We start from the raw sequence: 15,509 nt of genomic DNA, 5'->3' as shown, positions 1-15,509 counted from the left end.
TGCCATCACTCCCCATGTCATCTCTGAGCTCTTGCAAATGACCCAAGAGTTGTGATCTTGGAACTGGATCAAAGGCCTTCCAAAAGTTCATAAAGCAGCAATAAACCCGCTGCTTCCATGCTCTTGCCTCCTCAGTGATAGCCCTATGAGTGACGATGTGGTCTAGTGTTGAATAGTTCTTCTCAAAGCTTGGCGGCTACCCAGTGGACAATAACTGAGCCAGTGTGACAGAGGATCAGGAGGAGTACGAAGATGTAGAGCTCTCTGAAAGAAGGGAGAGTTGTAACCATTGTGACACATTGTTAAGTTCCCGATGAAAAGTTGCGTCTTGTTCTTGTTTCTTTGTGAATGAGAGAGTTTTAGAATGGCACATAACATTTTTGGCTTCGTTGTCAAGGAGTACCATTTTGCTTCTATAACCTTGCAATTTAATTTGTTACTCTAGAGCCTTCCATAACACTGTCAAAATTGCCCCAATTTGTCCACATTTGTCCTTGGATCTTGCAAGTGGGAAGCATGTGTTAAGGTACGCACACGACATCCCCTTTTGCTAAACTTGGATCACCGGAACACATGATGCCCCTTTGCTCCATGCTTTTTTGTTTTTTTTTTTTTTTTGTCTTGTCCAACGGCACCTTTTCTTTACTGCGTCCAATAGTGTCTTCTGGAGCTACTACCATAGGAACCAATCATAGTTGTCAGGTACGAAACGAATGGTATGAAAATGGTACCGGTACGGGACTTTTTATTTCGGAAAAATAAGTTTGAAGGGCTAGATACAAACTCGCCTCCATGTATGGGGCGGGGATCAAAGAATCAAAAGGTGGAGAAAGATGCACGTCTCCTCCAGTTGGCTGCTCTATGAGGAGAAGGCTATCTCATACAGGGGGAGGGGGAGGGAATAACCACACAAGTGGTTTGTAATGCCAAGTGGAATCACCACCTCTATTTGTGAGAAAAGGGCCAGGCTGCCAGAGCCTCAAGAAGGCTTCTCACCGCTTTTGCATGCGGTCAAAGCCACCGTGCAACTTTCCCCACTGGCCGTGGAGGGTATGAATGATGTCGAGCCAAATGCTCCCGATGGACTCCGCAGGCGGAGTGTGGTTGTCTTCGATGGCTTCCTTGCATCGAGCTCTCCAGATATGCCAGGCTGCAATGCTGCTACAAATCTCCCATCTCTAGCACGAACCCGGAGATCAATAGATGGGGTTGGGACTGCGAACCTGGAGATTAGTATATGGGACTGGGACTGGTACTGGTACTGCCGAAATGCGAAGGTGAGAGACCTGAAGGGCTAGCCCCCCACCTTCCTCCTCATAAGCCATGATAAACTCAGCCTCTATGGCCCAAGCGACAGTGCCCCATGAAATGATACGAGTTGATGTCTTGTCCATCGTGAAAATGCGGAGAATCCGTTGCCAAACCTGCTGAATGTTACATGCACCGAGGTTGATCGTGGTAACACACAACATGGCCTTCTTTATACCTTTATGTGTTGAGAATCTTTAGCATCCAATTCAGAGAGTAGAGAGAGAAGAGAATGAGAGTGAAGTAGATGACACAGTATTGGGTCCCAAATACCCACTGAAGGGCCTCCCCTGCAAGCAGGAGTATTTGCTCATATTATTCTTTGGAGATTGCTGTACAATGCTTGACTAAACAAGCGATATGATTGGCCAACGCAAGGACGAGGAAGGCCGTTCGTTGGCTGAGTATCGACCAATCCGAGGCACTGCAGAAGAATCTTCGGGCCAGTGATGCAAGTCCAGATAGCTGTAGGACTGCATATATGCTGGCTGAATGTTGAGGAGGATCTTCACTATTTGCCTAGAATGAATAGGATGTGGAACTGCTGCTGTACTTTGTTGAATGATTGAATGAATGATGGGAACTTGAGCGCTTGCTTTTATATGCTCTCAAGGGAGCTGGTCGGTCAAGGAATGCTGTTGGCCAGTTTCTCTTTGACAAAATTAGCATAAAACGCTCATAAAATCAATGCTTTGCTAGATTGACCATGACAGTTGGCTGGCTGGCTGCAGATGGTTCACTTGCTCTGCTGGTGACATAGGGCAGCCTGTTCTGCTGGCCAACAAGGACTGCAACACCCCATATGCTGTAGATAATGCTACTACACTGATGACTAATGATTAGTCAGGGATTAAGACAGTTCCTGCAAAGGATTAGCCATGGCACGAGGGTGCACGTGACGTTCCCTTCTGCTAAACTTGATGACGGGGTGGACACTCTGTCATCCTTCCTCCTTGGACTTCTACTAACTTTTACTTACTGCCACTGACTTTAACTTCTTCGGACTTTGATTTTAACGGACTGATATTTTTGTTTGAACACCTTCACTCTTGAGTTCCACTTCCAAGTCTTGCTGAAGAACTGAGCACCTATTCAACTATTGTCCCCATTCCTGCTTTCCCTTAACCTTGACACAACGGTGGGTCACATGTTGGAACTGATCATGCCTGTTGCTAGGCCTTTGGACTGATTTGAGAACTTAATGATGAGTTATGCATACATACCCTCAGGGAATGCTTCTTGTGGCTTTGCCCATTGTAGACCACTCCATTCGCTACCCTGTTGCATCCTTTGTGCTGGAAACTGTGCACCTTTCTTGGGACAATGCTTGAATGCTCTGATACCAATGTTGCATGTGCGGAAGTCGTGTTGTACTGATCCACAGCCCTAAGCTTGATTAAGAACATTGATGTTGGATTAAGATGATTAAGACAAAGGAGAGAGAAGAAGGGAGATTGACTGTCAGGTTTTTCTTGTATTTATTATGGTACAAAACGGTTGATAAATGCTTGTACATGGTTTGGGCCCTTGGTCAGCCCCAAAGGGGTTGACCTTTGGCCCTACATAACTTCTACTGATGCTATCATAACTGATGAATGAATGAAACACTGAATGCCTTTGCTAAATTATGACTCATGCTTATATACTTGTGTGGGACACTAGTCGGCTAGCTAAACAATTGTTGGCCTGTTGTGTGGACATGATTAATGCCTTAAATCCTTTACTGACTGTTGTGCTTTACTATTTGTATTGCCCACACTCACTGCCCCTTGTTGTAGCCCCTAGCCGCTCGTTGCAAATACGATAACGTACGGAAATTTTTGGTATGATATTAAATTTTGGGATACCGTACGATGAAATACGTTTTAAAAAAAACACTTACAAACTATGGAGCTTCAAGCTTGAATGTTGGGGGGGGCACTTTAAGGAGTTGCTCAAGAGCTCAAGCCTGTAGCGAAGACGAGCCAAAAAAAAACTGTCGAAAAACAGACACAGGGGGGGCAGAAAATGAGCGAAAAAGACACTGTTGCAAACAGACAAAGGGGGGGCAGAAAATGAGCGGAAAAGACACTGTTGCAAACAGTCGAAATTGTGCCCAACGGTCATATTGTACCGTACGATATGGTATGGCACCGTACTGTACGAACCATACGGAATGAATTGGTTCGTATTGGTACGAGAAACAACCATGATGATGATGATGATGGTGATCTGATGTTGTAGAGAATGCTACTACACTGATTATTGATGATTAGTCAGGGATTAAGACAGTCCTTGCACAGGATTAGCCATGACACAGGCGTGCATGTGACATTCCCTTCTGCTAAACTTGATGAGGGGGTGGACACTCTGTCATCCTTCCTCCCTGGACTTCTATTAACTGACTTACTGCTACTGACTTTGTCTTTAATGGATTGATATTTTGGTCTGAGCACCTTCACTCTTGATCTCCACTTCCAAGTCTTGCCGAAGAACCGAGCACTTGTTCAACTGCTCTCCCCATGCCTGCTTTCCCTTAACTTGGACACAACGGTGGTTCACTGTTGGGGTAAAGGCGTTATGCCCACCCTTATAGTGTGTACAAGCCCATAAGTTATAGTACATAGTACACTTAGTACTTTTAATGTACTAAGTGCACTATGTGTACTAGTGCAATATACATGTGTGATAGGGGAGTCACACACTCATGCTTTTCATGAGTTGACTTATCCCCACAACTCTCTCTCTCTCTCTCTCCCTTGCTTCTCTGTGTATGTCTCCCATGAATGAACTCTAAACCCTAATTCAGGTTCCTTCTCCCATCAACTGGTATCAGAGCCATCTTGGTCCCTCCCTCAGTCTGTTCTGGTCGTATTCAGCTTCCATCAACTGGAGCAATTAAACGTGGTGAGCGCTGGCCCTTCAGCGTGAGATGTGTTGTGGCATCAACATTCGCAGCAAGGCCTGGCTGAGGCAGCACACGACCATACTCAGGCCTGGCTGTAGCGTGGCTGGGGCAGCCACTTCTGCATCTGAGCGTGGAGCGAAGGAGCATAGGATTGCTGGCCCTTCAGCGTAAGAGGCGAAGCGTGTGAGCGAAGGTGTTGGCGCTGGGCGTAGAAGGCACTAGGCGAAGGCCCTTCAGCGTATTAGCGTTGGGCGGAGCTCGTCTTGTAGCTGGCGCTAAACGAATACGTGGCAACAAGTAGCGCTGGATCCGACGGAGCCCGTCGACGTGCAACTGACTGCTGGGCGTGAAGCGAAGGAGCCAGCGCTGACTGCTGGGCGTGAAGCAAAGGCGCCAGCATTAAGCTGGTGAAGCGTGGAGTTCCAGTGCACGCACTTGGCGCCAGGCGCTCAGCAGCGAGCGAACCAGGCAAACACCAGGCGGAGCGATGGCGTGGCAGCTGGTAGGCAGGCGAGCATAGAAGAACGCCGTGCATTCAGCTGGTGATCTAAATCTGCAGCGCAGCCAACTCCATCAACACAAGCAGAATCAGTTTTGCCTCCCCCTTTCTGCATCAGTTTCCTGCAACAAAATTCAGAAATCAAGGTATTTGCTTCAATTTTTTTTTGGGGATTTGCAATTGAGCAGGTGCAATCATTAATTGAGCGAATACAGGCGCCGAATTGCTCAATTTTTGAGCAAAATTGGCAAAATTGGGTGACATTGGTCACAATCAGGATCAATTTGCAGGAAATTGGTCAAATCAGGATCAATTTGCAGGAAATTGGATGTCGAAATTTGGGGCTTTTGATGTAATTGTGCAATTAAGCACTCATACATGCTGTATGATGTGAAAAATCGCACATTTGGGCAAAATTGCAGCAAATTGCAATGCAAATCAAGGGGCTTTTGTGCCGATTTGGTTGATTTGCATGCAGGCAATCGCATTTGATGCTGTGGATAATGTGTTGATGCCTTACAAGCACTCAATGTGCCTGTAAATCAAGGGGCTTTCATGTATTTGATGTATATGTGGCCAGGGGGAAGCATCGTGAACACTCTGGATGCCTTCATGTGCGCCAATGTACCATGCATGATCAGAAATTGATCTCAAATCAAGGGGCTTTTCAAGTTTGTATGCTTGTTGAGCTTGGCAAAGCAGCAGGCAAGACATTTATGCCTTGAATCCTCAAAAATCAGCTTGCAGTCAAGGGGCTTTTGCCCAATTTCTGTTCGGGACTGTTTTATGCAGTGTACAGGACTGTAAAAGTCTGATTTTCACTCTTTTGGACAGCCAGGAGAGCATTTATTGCTATTGTACCTGCTGGTACAGATTTGGCACAGCTTTGTGCATGTTTTGGCATGGCTGTACACTGTTTTGAGTGATCAAAAGGTTCAAATTCAGCTGCTGAAATTGCCGGTACAGGTTTGGTACATCATTGGTGAGCACTTAGTACTGCTGTACAGTACTTTGGAAGGGCAAAAGAGCACATTTAAGGTGCTGTCCAAAATCTGCAGCAACCAGATTTTGGTGTTTTCATCACAAAAAGTGGGAGAAAAGTTGCATTCTTGCTTCCGCAGTGGGAGATAAAGCTTGGGAGAACATTTGTGAGCACTTTGTGTGCTTTGGGTGCAGTGTTTGCACATCTTGGGTGCAGTGTTTGCACATTTTGCAGGGAGTCAGGCATTAAAGGTTGCATATTGCTATGGCAACCACAGGTGAGAGCTCTTCATTGCTTCACATCAAGAAGCTTGAAGGCTCGCATAACTATGATATTTGGCAAACCCAGTGCTACAATGTGTTGCTCCAGAAAAAGCAGCACAAGCCTATCAAAGAAAGGGGTGTGATGCCCGCTTCTCTTACAGCTGAAGAGTGGGAAGATATGGATGAGCTGGCAAGATCTACTATCATGTTGTCTGTGTCAGACTCATTACTTTTCAGCATTCGTGAAGAGAAGACAGCTTGGGGAATGTGGCAGAGATTGCAGGACTTGTATGCCCAACAAAGTGCCTCAAGCAAAGTGTATTGGTTGAAGAAACTCATAGGTCTTCAGATGAAGGAAGGGGCTTCTATGACAGCCCATCTCAATGAGTTTAATGGTATTGTCAGCCAGGTCATTAATCAAAAGTTGGCAATGGACGATGAGTTCAAAGCCACCTTTTTGTTATGCACTTTGCCAGAGAGTTGGGACACATTTAGGACAGCCACTAGCAATTCGAATGCTATGCTGTCATATGCAGATGTTGAGGGTGCTCTTCTTCAAGAAGAGATGAACAGGAAAAACAACTCTGTTGGAAAGTCCAATGCAATGAATGCACGTGGGAGATCCCAGCAAAGGGGGAAAAGCCAAGAAAGGGGAAGGAGCAAGTCTCGCTCCAAAAAGGATTTGGAATGCCATTATTGTGGCAAGAAGGGACACATCAAAAAGCAATGCTACAAATGGAAAAATGATCAAAAAGAAAAGGGAAAAGGCAAAGACAAAGAGAAAGATGAAGCCAAAGATGTAAAGCCAAAGGGCAAAAGTGGAGTCAAGATCGAAGAAATCAATGTGTCACATGCAGGTGGCAGTGAGGATGAGGTCCTATTTACTTCTTCACTTGATGCCCATTCACTTCTTACAGGTGGTCATGGTATGCACTCATGGATCATTGATTCAGGTGCCTCCTTTCATGTCACAGGTTGCAGAGACTTGTTTGTCAGGTACACTGCTGGCAATGAAGGAGTGGTTTATTTGGGTGATAACCATGCATGCAAAATTCTTGGCAGAGGTGATGTGAGGCTTGTATTTTCAGATGGCTCACAGCTTATGCTCCATGATGTCAGGCATGTGCCTGAGATCAAGAAGAATCTGCTTTCTACTGGACAGCTTGATGATGCTGATTATGTTACCACATTTGGTAGTGGAAAGTGGAAAATTAGTAAGGGCTCACTGGTTGTTGCCAGAGGCTCTAAGGTGGACACTCTTTACTTTATGCATGCAGGTGTTTGTCACCATGCTAATGTAAATGCAACCGAGCTGCCGGAAATCTCTATGTGGCATAGCCGGTTGGGACACATGAGTGTCAAGGGAATGGAGCAATTGTCTCGTTTGGGTTACTTGCCTTCTCTAAAGTCTTCAAGTTTTCAGTTTTGTGAGCATTGTATATATGGTAGGCAACTACAGTGCCCCCACAAGAAAGCTCTTGGACAGAAAGATGCTCAGTTAGAGCTTGTGCATACAGATGTATGTGAGATGCCTCAGCTTTCTTTGGGAGGGGCAAAATACTTTGTGTCTTTTATAGATGATGCCACACGCAAGGTGTGGGTTTATCCTCTTCGTTTGAAGAGTGATACATTCTCAGTGTTTGAGAAGTTTGTTGCTCTTGTTGAGAATCAAACTGGCAAAACACTGAAGGCTTTGCGTTCCGACAATGGTGGAGAATATATGTCCAAACAGTTTCAGGACTTTTGTGATGCTAAAGGCATCAAGAGGGAGCTCTCTACTCCTTATGATCCTCCACAGAACGGGACAGCAGAGAGGATGAACAGGACCATACAGGAGAAGGTCCGTTCTATGTTGTCACATGCTGCATTACCTCATGGTTTTTGGGCTGAAGCTGTTATGACAGCCATTCACCTTATAAACAGGTCACCTAACACGAGGCTTGGTGGGAAAGTGCCAGAAGAAGTATGGACAGGGAAGCCTCCGTCATACAAGCACTTGAGAGTGTTTGGTTGCGTTGCGTACGTGCACATACGCAGGGAAATGCGCACCAAACTTGATCCCAAGTCTCACAAATGCATATTCCTAGGATATGGTGACAGAGGTGAAATGGGGTATAGACTTTGGGATCCCATGAATAGAAAGATCATACGCAGCAATGATGTCATTTTTGATGAAACATGCATGTATAAGGAGCCTGCAAGGCAACAGGAGCCTGGCAGAGTCATCTTTGATGATGATGGACATCATGGACAACAACAAAGGGCTGTAAATCAGCCATTACAGCAGGAAAACCAGCCCTTAAATGGTGCTGAAAATGGTCCAAATGGACAGCCAGACATGGCAGAAGATATCTCTATGGATATACCACAGTTAGAAGAAATACCGGGCATGATATTTCAGCCTTATGGCATGGAACAGGAGCCACCAATGGGTGATATGCAGGCTGGACAGCAACCTGCAAATGATGGTCATTGGGTACGGAGGTCCACTAGACCCTCCAGAGCCCCTGACAGGTTTGTTCCAGGGGTTGACTACTTGATGCTCACTGACTGTGGGGAGCCCTCATGTTACAAAGAGGCTTTACAGAGGGCAGACAAAGCTCTATGGGAGCGTGCCATGAAGTCAGAGATGGATTCTCTGCACAAAAATGGAACTTGGAAGTTGGTGCCTTTGCCTGCAGGCAAGAAGGTTTTGCCTTGCAAGTGGGTATACAGGCTCAAAGTTGCACCAGATGCAAAGCCAAGATACAAAGCCAGGTTAGTGGCTAAGGGCTTCAAGCAGGAATATGGTGTGGACTTTGATGAGATCTTCTCTCCAGTGGTCAAAATGACCACACTTAGAGCTGTGTTGGCTTTGGTTGCGCATGATGATCTGGACTTGATTCAGATGGATGTGAAGACTGCTTTTCTTCACGGTGATCTCCATGAGGAGATATATATGCAGCAGCCAGAGGGTTATGCAGTAAGTGGAAAGGAGAACCTTGTATGCAAGCTGAAAAAGAGTCTTTATGGGCTCAAACAGGCACCAAGAGAATGGTATCATAAATTTGATACATTCATGAAATCTCAGAAATTCAGGAGAAGTGACATAGATCACTGCTTGTATACCAAGAAAGCTTTGGATGGCAGTCTATTGATTCTCATTTTGTATGTTGATGATATGTTGATTGCTGGGAAATCTCGTAAAGAGATGGATGCTTTGAAGCAGAGGCTGCATCAAACCTTTGATATGAAGGATTTGGGTGATGCTAATCACATCTTGGGTATGCAGATACTTCGGGACAGAAATCAGCATGTGTTGTATTTGTCTCAGAAGGAATACATTGGCAAAGTCTTGCAGAGGTTCAATATGGACGGGGGGAAGAAAGCTAGTACTCCTTTGCCTCCATATGTGAAACTCAGTGCTATGGACAGCCCACAGTCAGATAGAGACAGGGCTGATATGGCCAAGATTCCGTATGCTTCAGCTTGTGGCAGTCTCATGTATGCCATGGTTGCTACTAGGCCGGACATTGCATTTGCAGTGGGAGTGGTTTCTAGATACATGGCCAACCCTGGCAAGAAGCATTGGGAAGCAGTGAAAGGTGTCATGAGATACCTGAAGGGCACACAGGATTTGTGCATTTGCTTTGGCAAACAGGATGCATTAGTGCATGGTTACACGGATTCGGATTATGCCGGTCATCCAGATAACCGAAAGTCTACTACCGGTTATGTATTTACATTCACAGGAGGTGCTGTGTCATGGATATCCAGGATGCAGAAGTGCACTGCCTTATCTACTACAGAGGCCGAGTATATTGCAGCCACAGAGGCTTGCAAGGAGGCATTATGGCTATCTCGGTTAGTGGTTGATTTGGGTTATACAGGGGATATTCCATTGTTGCATTGTGACAGTCAGAGTGCCATTCAGTTGGCAAAGAACCCTGTCTTTCATGCAAAGACGAAGCATGTAAATGTGAAGTATCACTTCATCAGAGAGGTGATAGAGAACAAGCAAATTCAGCTTGTTAAGATTCATACGGATGACAACCCGGCTGATCTGTTGACGAAGAGTTTGCCTCCGGAGCGGTTTGCTCATTGCAGACACTTGATGGGCATTGGATGAGGCCATTTTCAGCCTTGATATGGCCTTGTATATTATCATGTACATGCTGATTTTTTCTTTTCCTTTCCTTAAGGGCACTTTGCCTTTAAGTGGGAGGTTGTTGGGGTAAAGGCGTTATGCCCACCCTTATAGTGTGTACAAGCCCATAAGTTATAGTACATAGTACACTTAGTACTTTTAATGTACTAAGTGCACTATGTGTACTAGTGCAATATACATGTGTGATAGGGGAGTCACACACTCCTGCTTTTCATGAGTTGACTTATCCCCACAACTCTCTCTCTCTCTCTCTCCCTTGCTTCTCTGTGTATGTCTCCCATGAATGAACTCTAAACCCTAATTCAGGTTCCTTCTCCCATCATTCACCTGCTGGAATTGATCATGCCTGTTGCTAGGCCTTTGGATTGATCTAAGAGCTTAATGATGTATTGGTTATGCATGCATACCCTTAGGGAATGCTTCCTGTTGCTTCGCCTGTTTTGTAGACCACTCCATCTGCTACCTTACTGCATCCTTTTTGTTGGAAACTGTGCACCTTCCTTGGGACAATGCTTAGTGGTTGAGCCTGAATGCTTTGATACCAATGTTGCATGTGCGGAAGCCTTGCTGTATTGATCCACAGCCCTAAGCTTGATTAAGAACATTGATGTTGAATTAAGATGATTAAGATAGAGGAAAGAGAAGAAGAGAGAGATTGAGTGTCAGGGTTTTCTTGTATTTATTATGGTACAAAAAGGTTGGTAAATGCTTGTACATGGTTTGGGCCCTTGGTCATCCCCAAAGGGGTTGAACTCTGGCCCTACATAACTTCTACTGATGCTTGAGAGACTGATGAATGAATGAAAGACTGAATGCCTTTGCTGAATTATGACTTATGCTTATATACTTGTGTGGGATGTCAGTCGGCCAGCTAAACAACTGTCGGCCTGTTGTGTGGACATGATTTATGCCTCCTTTATTGACTGCTGCGCTTTACTATCTGCATTGCCCACACCTGCTGCCCCTTGCTGTAGCCCCTGGCTGCCTGCTGCACAAGACCTGTTGCCTGCCGACATACCTTCATGTAGTCCCATGTCGATGCTGTTGATGATGACGATAATGATGATGATGATGATGATGATGATGCTGATGATGCTGATCTGAAGCTGTAGATAATGCTACTACATTGATGACTGATGATTAGTCAGGGATTAAGATAGTTCCTGCACAGGATTAGCCATGGCACGGGTGTGCACGTGACACTGAGCCTTTGGGCAATCTCAAAGACAATGTTGTTGAGACTCCCGAGGGTGGCCGCACCTTGGACAAGCTGCTGGTCGACTGCCGATGGCTAACCTCAAGCCAACCGCCATACTCCTGTGTGCCAGTAGCCAAAGAAAGAGGGTGATCTTTGGAGGCCGAAAACTGTCCGAGAGCCTCTTCCAAAATCTAAGAGAAACCGCTGTGAGAGGCCCTGTGATTTCCAGTGTACTGCTGCTGCCAGGGTGCCCTTGACCTCAGGCATATGGATCCTGTGGCCTAGCCGTGCGGTATATGCGAAGAACAGGGTACATGAATGACCTCCCTTTACATAGGGGCTTGATGGCAAGTCGTATGCCGGTTGGGCATGAGTTTTCAGGTTGTGTGCCGGTTGGCCACAAGTTTTTAGGTCCCAAGAACATCATCAAAAAGGTCATCAAACATGTTTATATTGTGTCCAATAAATGTCTTGACCATTTTGTATGTCCTCGGCACCTCCAGGAGCCTGCAGGGCTGTAAAAACTGCCCCAATTTCTCCAGATTTGCTCTCTGATCCTTTCCAAAAGAGGGCTGCAAGTGGGAAGCATGTCCATTTGCACGTGGGTTAAGGTATGCATGTGACAGTCTTGACAGTGTGTTTGAAAGCAGTTTCTCTCAGGGAGGGCTAAGGCTATTATATCCCCTAGTCAATCTAGCCTGGGCTGCCGAAGGCATGGTGAAGATTGGGCTAGAGAAGGTGACTCCCAGAGATATATAAGAGTTGACAGTGTCCACTACTGGATCTCCCGGGTAAGTGAATTGATGCCTAAATGCTACTGAGTGAGAGGCACTCAGGCATAGTTGTCACAATATGAAAATACGATATCGTACGGTATGGTACCATACGGGATTGTACCATACGAACTGTACCATACGAATAGGTTCGTACTGGTACGAGAAACAACTATGGTGAGAGGTAGACCTTTGTTTTCCCAAGGTTGACTGTGGGGTCCCGCTGCGCACATAAGGTATATAATACTTTCAAATGTCTCTGCTGAATTTGAATCGAGCGCTATATCATCTGCATATAGTAGGAGAGGGATCAAGTTGCCTGCTGGGAGGGGAGAACCTTTGCCACATTCAATGAAGTCAGAGATCTCGTGGATGTAAAGCCTAAATAGAGTTGAAGAGAGGATTTTAAAATTTCTCAGTTGCTTTTGAAGTAATTATGTTACTTTTGTTGCTCAAGAACAATATTTGTTGGGCATTAACACTTTTGATGTGACTATTTTGGAGTTTATAATGGGGTGTCCTGTCATATGCCAGATTGCACTATACAATGAAATGGTGGAAAAAGAAGGAACTGAAGGTGCATTGGAGGCAAGAAAAGCATACAAGGCAGCCCATGAAGATAGGGAACGCTCTGCATCGGAGACCAAAGTTTCAACTGCCCTTGTAGAAAGGGTAATCCTTCTTGTCATGAACTGATGATGAATCGAGTCTGGAAAAATCTTGCTTGTGGTTTCGCACTCCTGATTATGTCATTTGTGAAACCTGTAGATTGATGCGATGCTGCAAAATTTGGAGAAAGAACTCGACGATGTTGATGCTGTGATTGGAGATCGTTGGAAGCTGCTTGACAGGCAAACATCTCTGAATGTCATGCCATGTGCTCCATTCAAGCTTCATTTTTTACCAGCTTGTGGAATCAATCCAAATAAAAGATTGGTTGTGTGATTTTTTATCATTAACAGGGACTCTGATGGAAAGGTTACACCAGAAGAGGTTGCTGCAGCAGCCATGTTCCTCAAAGATAGTCTAGGGCAGGAGCCTGTTCAGGAACTTATCAGCAATCTAGCAAAAGATAAAGGTAAGTTTGTACCCTCAAATCATTCATCATTAGAGGATCAACCAATGTTTTATATCAAAGTTTTGTGTTTTGCCCTCATCTGTCTTGAATGTGATGAAAGAGTTAACAGGAACAAGTTATCGTTATGTTAACAATGTTTGGTTAGTGAGGAGAGGGTCTAACAGAGTGAAATGTGTGGATTGCAGAGGGGAAGATTCTGGTAGAAGATATTGTGAAGCTAGGGACTGCCATAGAACCAGAGGAGACTAATGAGGAAGGTGAAAAGCAAAATCAATAGCAGGCTGATCTGCTTCAAGCCGAGGTTATTCCTTTCAGTGCTGCATCAAATCATGTATCCTATATGTATGGTTATCAGGTGAACTAGGTGGCTTGCCTAGTCTAAAGCCTAATCATGACTATGGGCCTGGTTCTTGAAGGAGCTTGGACTCCACATTTTGCGTATTCATTGAGGTGAGCAGGGCCGCTTCTTAGGATGCAAGGAGAGCCTCAGATTATGCTTGGATGCACAGGATTGCCATGCAACAAGTCCTAAGCTGCCACTTTTTAGAGAATCCGGTTCTCATTGAAGCCTGCAGCATTGACTTTATACGTTTTCAGCTATACAGAGCATACAGCAACATACTTTGTCCAGGAGAATGTGCATAATCTGGCTGTAATGCCATTACAGTGTACCCAAACTGTTAAAATATGCAACTTGTCTAGCCATACTACTATTTTTTGGCTGCTATTCCCTTGAACCGGAGGTTAGGCTCAGCAGTGACTATTGGCTCTTCATTGTGGCATTGATAAAACATCCCAGCGTGCATGACATGGCCTAAACAATAATCGATCACCATTAAAAGTTCACAAGAGCCCTACTGCTGAAAGACAACTTGCAAGTGTATTGGGAAATTGATATCGTATTCATGCTCATTAAACTTTCACACTTTTGTAACTTTTCCAAATCGATTTGTTAGAACTTAAACATGGGAGTAAAGGTAGCTGAAAGAGTAGATGACACATGCCGAGGAGGGGTCTCCTCCGAAAGACATCATTTCCAGGCATCAGCCCAAGGTAGTGCAGGGTACTTTGGATAAGGAGGCATGGAGGCTAACAGACTAAAGACACCGTCAAATTCTTGGTAGTAAATATCAAGAAGAATTATCTCCAATAGTCATGTCACTGAAACTATGGTGTATGTGAGCCATGCTTTGGTAGAGTGTCCTGCTTGCAAGGATACCATGAAAGAACACCTACTCGTGCTTGTTTGGCAGTACCTAAAAGAGAACAACGAAAGACAAAAATACTCTACATGTACAAGGGCCTTGCACTGCTGCAAATTGATCATAGAAAGGAAGGTCTTAAACTAGTGCAAGCAACAAGGGATCAGAAGATGTGAACTATATACCAAGATGACAAAGCTCGTATTGCTGAAAAAGGGGAGAACGAATATAACAAACCAATGTGTAGAAAGAGGGAAATCTAACAAACCAATTAGTGGTTTTCTGCTCATGATACACTAGGGAGTTGTAGTGGCACACTCAGGTTGGCACTAGGCGTCTTGCTTAGAGAGATCTAGGACTATGACATTACCTTCTGTATAGAGACTGAATAACTACAGTGATGAGATATGAGACATGTTTGTTATGTAGATCACATTTGAGTAAAGGTGTTGCAGGTGTACAAAGAGATGCACGTGCAGATGTTATCAGCTATTCTTGGGTGCAATAGCTCCCTTACACACGTTTCTTGCAAGGAAGAAATATTACCTCTAGACTTCAATGCAAAAGGCCAGTAGAGATCCTAGGCTTTGAGAAAAGTGTGTTGATATATCATGATCTAATGAAATGAGGTAGATATAAGCAGATGCTGTATTGAGATGCCATAGTCACAACGGTAAACATTTGACTAAGATGGGTACACCATTCAGTTTGCTTGTTTTTGGTGGAACAACATGCTAGCTTATATCAACTTGCCATCAACATGGAAATGATTGGAGCAATGCTGGCTATTTCTCTAGGTTTCCCAATTTGATCTTCAATCTATCTTGGTTTCCGTTATTGCATCCCCCTCATGCCAAGAGTTAATCATTGTGTTAAACTCTTGCAATTTGTGTCTGAATTCTAACTAGGTTGTCAATAACCATCAGCATGACTTCTTATCAAAGTCCACCTTGCTTGCCTTGAACAAGAATACACTGCGTTAATAAAACTCGAGCATGATAGGATAGATCATATGAAGGCCTACAAATCATGGTGGTTCACCCATCATTGTAAAACCCTTGCGCCAAATTTTTGAATGAACGGATTTGTGAAGATTTGCCTTAGTTATACTTGGTTGGAGAATATCGTACACCTGTTTACAAGGTGTAGGATTAAATTGTTGCTTTGGAAAG

The 15,509-nt window shown here is 44.6% G+C and overlaps 1 protein-coding gene across 2 annotated transcripts in view; it reads left to right on the top strand.

The window, feature by feature from the left end:
- LOC147609391 (uncharacterized) overlaps positions 1 to 14,058 on the top strand; it is a 106,306-nt gene extending 92,248 nt beyond the window's left edge. Inside the window, exons 12-16 of one of the 2 annotated variants that reach the window (XM_086787518.1) lie at positions 12,592 to 12,729; positions 12,826 to 12,908; positions 13,020 to 13,135; positions 13,321 to 13,436; positions 13,552 to 14,058. In XM_086787518.1, the coding sequence (XP_086643644.1) occupies positions 12,592 to 12,729; positions 12,826 to 12,908; positions 13,020 to 13,135; positions 13,321 to 13,412 (429 nt within the window). In that variant the 3' untranslated portion in view covers positions 13,413 to 13,436; positions 13,552 to 14,058. Of the gene's footprint in view, positions 1 to 12,591; positions 12,730 to 12,825; positions 12,909 to 13,019; positions 13,136 to 13,320 lie in introns of both variants that reach the window. The other variant, XM_086787517.1, reaches the window with a different exon arrangement.
- Positions 14,059 to 15,509: the final 1,451 nt, after the last annotated feature.

Source organism: Cibotium barometz, chromosome 51 (assembly GCF_041138505.1).
Source record: "Cibotium barometz isolate CiBa-2024 chromosome 51, ASM4113850v1, whole genome shotgun sequence".
Classification (NCBI taxonomy): Eukaryota; Viridiplantae; Streptophyta; class Polypodiopsida; order Cyatheales; family Cibotiaceae; genus Cibotium; species Cibotium barometz.
This window is presented reverse-complemented; position numbering and strand designations above follow the sequence as displayed.